At 39.3% G+C, this 13,181-nt stretch overlaps 1 protein-coding gene across 2 annotated transcripts in view; it reads left to right on the forward strand.

Annotated features, from left to right (window-relative positions):
- LOC135493047 (AP-1 complex-associated regulatory protein-like) overlaps positions 1 to 13,181 on the forward strand; it is a 35,784-nt gene that overhangs the window by 14,907 nt on the left and 7,696 nt on the right. The window contains exon 5 of one of the 2 annotated variants that reach the window (XM_064779897.1): positions 5,348 to 5,402. In XM_064779897.1, the coding sequence (XP_064635967.1) occupies positions 5,348 to 5,402 (55 nt within the window). Of the gene's footprint in view, positions 1 to 5,347; positions 5,403 to 12,204; positions 12,302 to 13,181 lie in introns of both variants that reach the window. The other variant, XM_064779888.1, reaches the window with a different exon arrangement.

Raw genomic sequence — 13,181 nt, forward strand, 5'->3', positions numbered from 1 at the left:
TTACTGCAGGAAAGTTGGTGAGACAAATCAAGATTTTTTTATATTTTGCTGGCTCTGTCCGATCTTCGTTGCCAATATTATTTGATATCAAGTTCATTACTGAGTCAGCTGTACTCTATCTTTTCCTACTAATATGGTGTTCCAAGTTGACAGGTACTTTTGTGTTGTGTGATATACACTTCAGACATTGACCTTATTTCCAGCACAAAGACGTCTCTCTCATATTGTTCATTTCACCTCTCTATGTTGTCCTTTTAAAGGTGAGAAAAATTTGAAATCTCTCTTGGATCTTCTACGATCAGAGTGGAAAACAGATCCTTCAAAGTAAATTTCATTTCGCGGCAATAATGTCATCCCTGCCTAATCAATCAGAGAGAAATCTAATTCTCTTCTTGCTGCCTTTCTACGGCAGATCATGCTTCAAATCAAATTTGGCATGTCATTGGTAGAAAAGAATGTCAGCAGGTTTTTCCATTGATCTGTTTACAGTTAGATTGAACCCTGAAGAAGGATCATCGGTACAAAGAGGCAGGCAGATATCTTCATTTTGGCATCAATTGGACCAATTTACATGAGTCTGTTGGAGAGAAAATCATGGCTTTGAAGTGTCTGTTTGTTGTACAGGGTTAATAATTGCTCTGTAATTGCTCCATGCTCCAAGAAGGTCTTGTATTCAAAACTTGATAGCAGGGTTGGCTGAGACTTCATTTCATCTGTCCCTTTGGAACTCAAAAGCATAAAAGAGATATGGAACATTTTTTAGATTCCTCTGTTATTTCCTATAGCTGGTTCATTCTTTTCCTCCAGTAACGTCCTCTGAATCATTATATGATATCTGACATGTCTGATGGAATAAAGTACTCCTGTCCCGATATCCAATAGTAAATGACAACCAGATATTATGACCACAGGTGGTAACATCACAATTCCATTTCCAACTCTGACTTCTTAACTTTTGGCAAATTCCTCCAATATAAGTTATTCTTCTCTCAAACCAGCAACAGATACATCATCTAATGTCTCGATTGAATTCATTGATTTCTCATTAAAAAGTGATCAAGCTTTCCAATAACGCTGCAAATAAGTACAGCTGCTAAACGCTGCTGGTAACGGTGATATTTCAAGATGACAATGAGATGGCAAATGAATTGAGAATTGGCATTATCCGTGTGGATACGACTTGTGATTGCGTGGGAATTGGATGGTAGATTTATTGTTGGAGCTTATCATTTCACAAAGATTCCACGACTCGATGAATGAGGCATGCTGGAAGGGAAATAGAGTGTCCAGATTTTTTTAATGTCAATTAACTCTGAGAATTGTTGTTTGACGGGCAATTTTGTAATGTAAACAAAGAATTGAATGATGTTGCCATTGGAGTGAATTTTGCCTTGACTCCAAAATGCGGCTTGAAGAATTTCAATGTATTAGTTTCTAACTTGGCCTTCGGTAGCTGCTCTTGTTTCTTGCTCCTTTACAAAGCCTGTTAAATTTTTGATGGCGGCACATTACCATGGTTACTGGGAAGGTATAACACATATTTTGGATGTGTTGGTTTTAAATGGAATGTCTTTCAGTAGCGTCGTGTTGCCACTCTGGTTTTAGAAATCTCCATCATTGTGACTTCCCGTACCTTGCCTGCATTAAGAAACCTAATTAATGTCAAACCCCTTGAAGCTGAAGATGGACACTGATCAAACCTAAGGTCAACCTCTCATTCTTAAGGTAGCCTTTCTAGATCAAGTTAGTTTCATCAACATGAAAGCAGTATATGATGGAGGAGGGAAGTTATGTCGATATTCCCCGGCAGTACCAAAGCTTGCTTTATCAGCGCTAATGTCTCGCAAGCCTTTGTAATCCTATCATTACCATCGATATCGCTTAGCCAAGCGGCGATTTTGTCACTTTGGTCATGTAAGAAGGGAAATGATTGCTATGGTGGCATTGGTGGGGTCTAAAAAAGTGATAAGAGCTTGTAGCGCAGTGAAAATCTCTGCAGCCAATCTATGTGCACTTTAAATGTTGTGTTCTGTTCCCAGTTTATTAGGTCTGCCAAACAATGGCTTTGTCAGTATATGCTCACAAAGATAAATCATTGCTTTGGTGCATCAGTGGGTTAAATAGGAAAGAGTACAGCGGTCAGTCGTTATTAGAGCAACCTCCGTCAGTTCAGAAGAACTTCTTAGAAAAAATATTTACCAGAAAAACATGCCCATAAACCATTTATTCACCGCACTCCACCAGCTATTGGCTTGGCACAGTAGATTCCACTTCAGCCTCAAGTTTATTGAATCATAATGCAGGAAATTGGCCTAAAATGATCGACCAGTATCCACAAAATGCAAGATTGAATCATTGGGTTTGAGCACCAAATTTATCAGTTTTCCAGTTGACTTTGCTTGGACGCTATCACATTTCCATCGCCAGGGATTCTCAGTCCTTGGTGTTTTACTTATCGATAAGTGTTTTGTGTGTCACTGCTCCAGGCTGACAAGATGGCTAACCTCAGCCACTTGGGAATGAACAAGGCGATGATGGAATTCACTATAAACATCATTGTTACCTTCACTGTCTATAGGTGTGAGGATGGATCTTGAATGAACAAAACCCTCATAACACCCTACATCATAGAACAACCAATTTGACAGTGTGATGTCAGCTGTACCAATGGTCTAAGGTGTCCATGTCCAAGTCCCTGATTTAAAATCTTGATCACCCAAATCCCCTACATTGGATGAAAGCATTCTCTTGTAAAGCTATTCCACCGGAACTCAGATCATTGTTTGCCGACTGACTCCATCATGGCCTCGTCTAATCTCGCTGGCATTTTCCTCATCGACCAATTCAACAGTTGCAGTTCAGCGAGTGAGCGTCTTCCAATTTCTCATCGATGACTCATGTTTGGCTAGCGGCGCATTCTCCAAAATTGCTCTTGTATTGCTCCTAGCTTGAGGTATGAACACGAGACCTTCAATATGACATGCTGTGCCTGCCAGGCAGGCTAATGCTAAATGGCTAGGTTGAGGCTAGGTTGAATTTCGGAAACATTTCACTGATGAATTTCTCCATGGTGTAATGTCATGGGGGCTTGTTAACTGTTAACTGTGACGTTTAAGATATCAAGCATTATACATTTTCTATAAACATGATAAATAAAAGTGTTGGTCAACATGGTCGACAAATACTTGAGGAACCTGGGTGGCTGCTAGGGTGGCTACTCCTCTGTTATGACTTGGTGGAACTAAGTTGAATACTATAGATAATTTCTTGCCTCATGTCATATGGTGTTGTAGCTTGAAATGTTATTACATTTATAACTTGGGTCGTTTATTGCAGCTAATGCACTCAGCAAACATCTGTCATTCAATTGAATTTCTGCTAAAAGCATCCTATGGAATATTCATGCTATTGAATGATAAAGTGGCAATTTAACTCTGAAATAGATATATCAGTGAATTTTGAGGTTGGCATAATGAATGGACTCAAATGTATAAGCTACAGAGATTTAGGTAGCTTTTCTGAAGAAGTTTCAGAATAAAGTTATCAGTACAAAAAGTAGCTAAAAACAGATGAGGTCTTGATAGAGTGCAAGTGAGGTTCTTTTTTTCAATTAGACAACAGATGTTAAAAATCAAACTATCAACACCCGTGGCAGTCTTGCTGATAGTAGGTTACAACTGTTTATTGGATAATCTTTTGCTGGAATGGTTTCCATCAAACTGTTCTGTCAGTTATGTTCAGTTAACTAGTAAGGGAATTGCAGAATTTTTGGATCATTTGCTTGTACACCTACCTGTGAGGTAATTGTTTTGCCAATCCCAAATAATCTTCAACCTGCCCAGTCTCTTTCATATCTTCCCTGAATCAATAGATGAAGACCTGGATACAAAGATCAAGGGGCAGGAGACATATTTGATGGATTCATATCACCATCATCAAGTATTGACTTGGATGTCATTTGGTGGCCCGAATCAGTGATTGAATATTGGCAGGCAGCTGATCTTGGCAGTGAGTTAGTCAGGAGAATCTGGTGTGGTGTTCGTTAATTTAAAAATCACCAACAAACAATTCAAGTTCAAGTTGTATTTAAGAAGTGTATGGTTGAGTTGTGTGGCCAGTTTGATTTCAGCTGCAACCTCTAATCAATTACACCATAAATACACAAACCATACAAGATGAAGTTGAAGTATTTTCGAAGTGTGCGAGTGAGATGCGTGGCCAGTTTGGTTTCAGCTGCCAACTCAATCAATTACAACGTCAAAGCCATACAATTGCTTGCCAACTTCATGCAGCTCTGAATCTTTCCAGCTGCCACCTTCCATTTCCACTTGTCATACAAGTGCAGCAAATATTTTTTCAACCGCGACAATTTCTTTAGATGTCCGAGTAATTGCGTTTCTTGCATCATCTTCCCGTTCTTAACCACTGGCCGAGAGGAATCTTCCCATCCCCGGAACACAATTTATTGCCAATTTCGCCACCAATCAATCCATTAAGGAGGTCATGTGACTCCTTGAGAGACTTCTAATTCAATTTCTGCACAGGTAATAGAACGACCTGGAATATTATCAATCATTGGTGCATCAGCGTACTTGGTGGCTCTCAGTAGTGTGATAAAGATATAGGAATGATTCTTCTAATGAACATTTTAATCATTGGGTATACCTTGTTATATCCTTGGAATATGTTCCTGAGCGACACCAAATTCGGCAGAGTATTCACCCTTTCTTTCTTCTTGTTAAAATGCCACTGTTTTCCCTCGGGCTAAATGATAAAACCAATGGTCAAATGATCAAAGAAACTCAATAAAAAGATCAGACCAGCTTGCCTCTGTCTGAGTGACCAGTCTGCCTCGAACATTTGATCACAATACCGGTGCGTTCTTTCTACGTGATGAATTATTTAATCGCTAAAACGATGTTTGGTGTGCATGGAAAACTAGTGGCAATCTTCTTCAATATTTATACGTTTGGTTGCTGTAGTCGGGGCCAAGTAATTATTCATCGACTGGTTATAGGGAAAGTTCAGGACGCTGAGCTAGCTCCTGTGGTATGATAAATTCCATTCAGTTTACGCAAAAACGTAGAGAAGATTGTGGTAAACATTGCCTGATTCAGGCAAAGAAATGATCATGTTTTTGCAACTCAAGCATGAGGAATATCAACACCTGAGAGTTAGTCTTACTTTGAAATGGCAGATTTGGCTGCATGGTGATGCTTTCTATATTTCAGGTTCGCCTGGTTACGAAAGATGATACTAACCAGAATTCGGTTTATACTTGCAGTTAAAATACCAGCCCAATGCGGTCCCACATCTGTACCCTACTAACTTACCTGTCTTTTTATAGGGGTCGCCTCCAATTGTCCAGTGGACCATTCACTGTCTCTTCTTATATGAAATGGGTATGTCCTTGAAAAATTCATATATTTCCTTTGTAGCTTATTCAGTCGTGGTATTCACTTTGATATTGTGCATGTTAATAAAGTCATTTATTTCAAAGTAGTTTTCCATGATATTTGATATTGTCATGATTATATTCTAGAATATTTGTTGTAAATCTTAATCCTTTTCTGTGTATTTTAGCTGTTATTAACATTTTGTAAGCATCTGTCACATTTAAATCTAGTCGCTTCGTACTAAAACTTCCTGCCCTCTTTACTGTGGCATTCGCATAATTGTTGCAGAGAGAGGCTGATTAGAATGTAGCCATAGATGTATGGTACTGCATTCCTGCTAATGAGGAGCTTGTCTTGTCACCAAACGATGGCAGTGATGATCCTGTACCAGGTTCAGGCTAAACCATCTTTAAGCATGATTAATCTACATAGAGTTCCAGATTTCCACCAACCACGAGGTATGGAGCTGGGGGTTACCCTTTATGTTCTTTACCACAAGGAGCTAAACTAATTATAATCAAACATCAAGACCATATTTCTTTGACAAGTGCCTGGGGTGAAGCTCCTCATGTCAGTTAGGATCTTATTCCTTTGAGATGACTTGAACCACTGATTCGTGCACGAGCCAACCTCTGTGATCTACACAACATAAACCATGTTAAAGAGAGCATAAGGACAGCAGTCGTCCTTGGTTGACGTCATCTGTTTTGAAGAACTACAATAATAATATCAATAGTGACATTGGAAATCTGGTTGATGTTTGTAAATATGATGGTTCGTAAGCTACTTTCTTTTGATGTGCCCCGTTGGGGAACAAGGGATTGCTCTCAGATGGATTTCAGGTTTTAGGAAGTGAAAATCATTTGTGTGTCAGTACTTTATTGTGATAACCTAAGATGCTAGTAGTGGTACTTAAAAGTTTAGTTGGCTCTTACAGTTGATGTTTATAATGTTTTCAGATCCAAGTCTGTATCCATTGATATATAATACAACTATTCAGAATTCAAGTCAACGTCGGGCATCAATTCAATCAATTTTCATATTTCAATCTCAATGCGCAATACTGAAAAATCTCAATATCATAAGCACTAGAAAGTGTCCCGAGGCCCTTAACATAGTCATCTCAAGCAGATTTTCCTCGCTACATTAAACATGATGAAAGGTACATAGGAATGATCACCCATGGGTCATAGGCTTCAATTTGTATCAATCTGGTGGAATTGTGCAATTTCTTCGTCAATTTGCCTCTCATCTGTTCAATTTGTGGCTCTCTCATACCTATCATATAAGGAATTCCTTGGAAAATGAGAATGTTGGCCTGAAGCAGACGGCTTGGAATCCAGTCGTTTGACGACCGTTTAGTTGCGATGAAGCAGACATAATGAATTTAGGGATGTGGTTTTCTATGTCATGATTTGAGAGGTTTTTTGCGTGGAGAAAACGTGACGCCTCAGGTTTTGGTCTGCATTTTCAGTCTGCCCCATGCAGCAGTCTTGACCAGACAACCATTTTGTCAGGGTTTGTGAATGGCACTCATGATGGCAAAGTAATTTATGCCTTTCCTTCTACAAGCACTGGAGCAACCCTTCCCTCATAAGCTGAGCCAAACTTCCCAATCCATCATCTGCACACTAGTGAACCTGTCTCACTAAGTATCTTTGCCATAACTGATGGGCTTTCTCGCCTCGTAAATCCTGATTCTTCAACTCCTACATTGGCTCCCAAATCTCATAGATTTTGCCTACTGCTTCCGCTAGACACAGTCATTATGAGCATCCAACTGTGGGTAGTGAACTTGTTGCTCAAATTTTGTGTTGTGGGTTGAAAGCTGGGGCCTCTATAGGACTAACCGATACTTCTTAATCTGACACAAAATACTGCTGTAAGACTGTAGGAATCTTTCAACCTACATTTGGTAGAAATCATCTAAAAATGTCCTCTCTATAATAATATCTGTAACTGAATTACTACGGTCCTTCATCAGGTCTCTTGGAAATCAGGACATGATGACTTTGAATGAAATATATGATTTCAAAATCCTAAATCTTTTACTAAGTATCATGATGGCAGGTGATTACGTATGGAATCCACTGGAGAGCTTGTATCAAGTAAAAGCAATGAAATAATGTTTTCCTTTCAAGACAATGATGAGAACATGTCCTCGTGGGACCTTAATGTCTCATATTTTAGATCCTGTATCGATCGTCTAAGCTGCATACATGATTTCACCCTAACAGAAACCAAGAGAAGTGTTAAAAATCTGTGCATTTTGTAGACCTGTTCAAGATGAAATGGCTTTGTCGTGTACCTGTCATTTTCTAAGCCATAAAGAATCACTAATGGATAAGAGAGAAAACGTCAACATCCTCCATAATACGGAGTTAGAAATCGGAAGTCAATCCTCGCAAGTATTTTATCTTAGCTTTTGAAATAAGAGGTTTCCTGCGATTTATACGTCCGAGGTAATTTGTAATATCAGTGTTTCACTCAGAAGCTTCCTGTCCTTCCTTTTCATCACGCCTCTATCTGTGAGATTGTTGGAATTCGTATCATGCTTGGACATACATTATATGATCATTTAACGTTTTCTTGAATACTTCAGCTGATTCCATTGTTTATTGTGTATCATGATGACTTTGATTACAAAAATTATACTTGTTGCATGAAACAGTCGAGAATAGCTTAGAACAGCATTCTCTGACATGATTCTAATGAGTGGTGACTGTGTCCTACAGCTGCGGTGGTCAGAGACAACCTGCAGCCACGATCAGTCCTTCACTATCATGCTTAGCCATCTGGCCTTGTCAAAGCACTTTGCTTTCAGGTCAAGTTTCAGATGGAGTGTTTTACCTTCAGCGTGTAGAGCTGCCACACTATACCTTGGGCCCAAGTCCAGTCTGGCTGAGCACTGCACGTATAATGCCCAGTAGGTTGGTATTGTACCATCCCTGTAGCATTTTGTAGGCTCATGTTGTCATGAGCCCGGTGCTCTGACCACCTCAGATCTCACTTGTGTCTTTGTGTTTAGAGCCACCACTACCAGAAAGACCAGCTTTCTTTCTATCGGAGCGCTTCTCCATGACCAACTGATGAGATTATCTTAATGCGGAGATTGGTCAGTTACAGCTGACATTAGCTGATGGATGTCGGCCTGTTTGGGAAGGTAGAATGGAACTGCCATTACACCCAGGGAAGTAGGGCACTCTAAACTCTAGCAACAAACAATCATGGTCTACAACGCTTATGGTACATCAAAAACGGTGACAAGTGAGACTTCCATTGTACTTTGATCACAACCATCAGCTCAACCAATCATGTAAAGGCTAACCACCTTTGATCTTAAAATCATGAGTTGCATGTTTATTTTAGGCAATGGTTTGAGACTCTCATGCGTCTTTTTCTTTTCAATGGAAATGTCAAGAAAATTGTTCATCTGACCTTTGGAAAATGATCGAAATATTACCTCTGACTCTTTGCCATTAACTTTGACTCCGCTGTCTAAAAACTACGAGAGACGTACCTCTAGGTTCTAATATGTTAAAGCGAAAATGATCAAACTGTGTATGACTTGCTTGATAACATAAGCGTTAGGCGTGATTTAGTTTCTCTGGATTTGCAATATCATGTTGGAGACTGGTCGTATATTGAACAACCTACCTTGGATGACCAACCCATGATCATATACAGTGTACTTGAGATATCTCTGGACCGGTATTGCTTCTGAGGGCCAGAAATTTTTTTTATAAGTCACTGTCATTGAGAGCATTTGGCGGTAAGAGCAATCATAAGCTTAACATGTGAACAGATAGTGATTGATTGTCTGATGGCGCTAAATATCTTATCAGGTTTCCCTCAATGGCAGAATTCATTACAAATCATTAAAATTCTACTATTTTTGCACTGTTTGCCTTTGCCTTTGGAGATTCGTAACAGAATCTTATAATTTAATTTCAATACCCACTTCAAAGAATTTTTTTCAAACTTTTTTCCGAATCAGTTATCATGAATCGTGAACGTGATCTTTTGATGTCATTTGCCAGCCCTCTGGAAGTCATCCTATCCCGGCTACCACTCCAACAATCAGCTAAATTGCAAAAAGCGCCAAACACATGCCACTTCACACACTCTAGTCGTGATGTTGCATCCACGCTTGTCATGCAAAGATCAATTTGATCAGAAAGCGCTGAAGCAGCATATAATTGCTGGTACATCATGAAAAGTAAGATTGATTATCACAGAGGATTTGCGGCTGCATGGGCTGACGATGGCATTTGATTAGCCACAAGTCTTAGCGGTTGGTCTAATGAGAGAAATGTGACCGGAAAAACCTGGTTTTAGACTAGAATCGACCTCACCAATCTTGTCCGCTTTTACCGTAATCACTTGTGTTATTTTACACCTTTGATATTCATCAAAGTTCAAAGCAATTTGCGTAGGTTTTCCCAGAGGTGACATGGCATTGTCGCTTTGTTCTCTCATATTTAAAGTCTCGCAGTGCCATTATCAGCTTCAAAGCTCCTGTTTATCTTAAATCTTTAAATCTGTTGAAAACATTTGTTCTTTATTTAGAGCCCATTAAAAGCTTTCTCTCTGTGAAATTTTGCATTGCCAATGATCTTAGAAGAAATTGACAAATCAATTCTCCTATTTCATAAGGACACAGTTTGGATATCGGGTCAGACCATGCTCCATGTGTTATCAGTTTTCCCAAAATTAGTGGTAGACGATTGCACCAGGGCATCAAGAGTTTGAATGAATAGCGCCGAACAGCTCAGGTTGGAATTCTCGTTTGAATTAATAGCATCCCAGGTAGTATGAATTGTGAATCACGTGGCAAATTTCATCCAAGTAATGGCTGACCCACTTGTTCCAGCCTCCTCCATCACTGCTACAGCCGCCATATATTGACCTTCTTCCGATGTCCTTATATTTAATAAATCACCATTACCGCAGTCTCCCTCAGCGCCTGACAAGTTTAGCATAACATGTCTGAACCTCCCCTAGGATCATCATCCGTCATCATTTTCCATATTTGTGCAATATTTGTATCCGTAATAGCATTCCAGCGGTGCGCATCTTCCCTTGGTGTCCGTTTAGTAACCGGTGATAGCAGTTTAGCTTATCAATTTCTCGAGATGGTTCCACGGGTCAGAATCTTGCTACTTGTGATGCATTGCATGGTCATCTCATGACCAGTAGGTACGTGACTTCCTTCTGTCTGCTGGTATCTCCAGAAGTTCACTTTGCAACTCCCTGTTGCTTCTCCTTTGTGTGTATCAGGCTATTTCTGATGACTTGGCTGTGTCTATATTGATAAGCTTCTTGGCATTCTTCGAGTCACAGTTGCTGACGTGACACCGCACAATTACATAGTTTTGATCATCAGTTTCCACCCTTGAAGCAACTTTAAAGGATATACCCTGGTGATCTTTTTGATGGTCTTCAGCTGACAATTTTGGTTTTTTTACTGGGAACTTTTAATCAATCTGTGATATCATAAGTTAAATGACTGCCTATCTGTAGATTTAAAAGTTTCTGTCTCAAAATATCATCTGGATGATATCCCAAAAATTCTAGCATAAAACCTATTACTCTGGCCTTGACACTTTGACCTCAGTGTTGTTGTCTTTGCTATCTTCGCTCTGTTACGCAAACTATCAAACTATCAAACGTTACATAGTTGTATTATCATTCTAGTTTGATAGATATATAAGCTAAAATGCTTGTATTATATACCACAAAATTTGTTAAGGCGTAGTCTGTGTGCATACCAGTCATGGGGATCCAATGTTTCAAGTAAGTAGGAGCCTAGTTTTCATTTTAGAGAAGAAGTGTTCTAACATAGTAGCAGCTCATGTCAGCATTGTTTAGAGGAGATGTTCATAAAATGGCATCTGGAGTAAAATGTGACACTCTTTTCAAGGTGAAACGTAGTGAGTTTACCTATATTTGTACACACAGCCGCCAGCCAGTATCTTTCATTAACAATCAGTTATTTCTGAGGTGAAATCAAAGTCGACAAAGATGCCAATTAGCAGACACCAAGAATTCAGAAATGAAAAACGGACCAATTTGCAATGAGCGGCTTCAATTTTGCCAGAGTTAGTGTCACTTGTGTGGCATATCCCCATGAGCAATCATTTCCGGAACCGAGCTGAATATTTTTTCTAGCGAGCGGTAATTTCTCATAAAAACTGACATTGTCTCAGTTGTGTTCTGTAGCTTGCAGCGAGTGGCTTGCTAATTGGGAGAAATCTTACGCAAGTTTGTGACAGCTTGTCGGAGAGGCCGAGCTACTTTCCTGTCTTGTTGCAATCACGAAGTATTGTTAGGAAACCTCCTGGAATGATCGGTGGTAAAGTTACGGCATGCTGTCAGTGGTGGAGATTTTGCCATCATCTGTTATTCTTCTAGCTGGGAAAGTTGCCTCAGGTGGGCTCATGTCTGGAGAGGCAACTAGCCTTTTGTACAAGTACCGTATACCTTATTTGTAACAACAAAAAAACTGACTATTTTTATATCCAAAACTATTTTAAGGCATGTACATCATTGATGTTCTCCACATTATTATTGATTGTACTTGCATGATTATGCCAAAAGCACACATTTTTATATTTTTAGTTTTTGTTCTATTTTAGGTATTATCACTAATTGGCATTTTCATTTTTAGAATTCTATGTGATGTGTGTTATCGTTCTCACTGTAGCTGTTATTCTGTATATCCTGTCATTCATTGCTGTATTTGTATTTGTCTTGGCGTATTAATTTTCCGTTGCCTTTTTTCTTGCATGTTGTTGTGCCCGTGTAGACCCATCAGTGATCGTGAGAGAGATCTGTTGTCCACGCACAAATTTGATGATCTGTTGCATGAGCAAAAACGTATTGATGTCCAAATTGACCGACAGGTAAAAACAGCATGATTTGAAACTAATATTGGGAAGCTACGCACAACCCCGCTTGGAGGTTGCTTCGGTGTGGAGATTTCATACTCTACTGTACGCTTATTCGATTACCAGCAGCTTCAGGCAAGCATGACACAGGTGATCTTACAGACCCGCGATATAGGAAGCCATATAAACAGAGAATCATGGGAAATGAGAATCTTGATATCGCGTGAAATCACTTCCGTATTAACATCAGATTGCTGAAGCTCTGATAAGATGAATATTTGTAACACTGGTAATTAATCAATGTACAAGTAATTAATCAATCAGTGGTGTGGTAATTACCATTTATTTCGTTAATTAGGGATACATTACATTGAATTGTTTGTGAGGTTCGGGGTATATGAGTGCATATCACTGAGGTTAAGTCTGACAGATATGCATTGACGCATTGATTATCACTGATTAGTATGAGTATAGGTTTATTGATTTTACGGACTGCACCCATAATGAGATTATTGCTGAATTACCTACGCTGCAGTGGCACCACCCAGTGTTGGCGAATGGCTTTTTTTAAAGCATATGCAGCAACCATGATTGCTGCAACTGCCTCCAATTTCAAAGCAAATATCTATGAAAATAATTCACTAAAATAAACTATTCTTCGCACTGTGAATACATAACAGCAGAGTTCCCTCTCTGAGAGCCACCTGATTTAGCCAGCATCAGAAGTGCTTTGAGCAGAGACATGTTACTGTCATAATATTCCTCCGTCAAACCATATGCCTGTTTTTGTCATTATTGATGAATTCTCGAATCTGATTGACAAGTCTCCAATGTGAACAACTACTTGGCCCATTATATTCATCGAGCGTACATCACTATTCACCCGAGCATGGTT

This window comes from Lineus longissimus, chromosome 1, assembly GCF_910592395.1.
Source record: "Lineus longissimus chromosome 1, tnLinLong1.2, whole genome shotgun sequence".
Classification (NCBI taxonomy): domain Eukaryota; kingdom Metazoa; phylum Nemertea; class Pilidiophora; order Heteronemertea; family Lineidae; genus Lineus; species Lineus longissimus.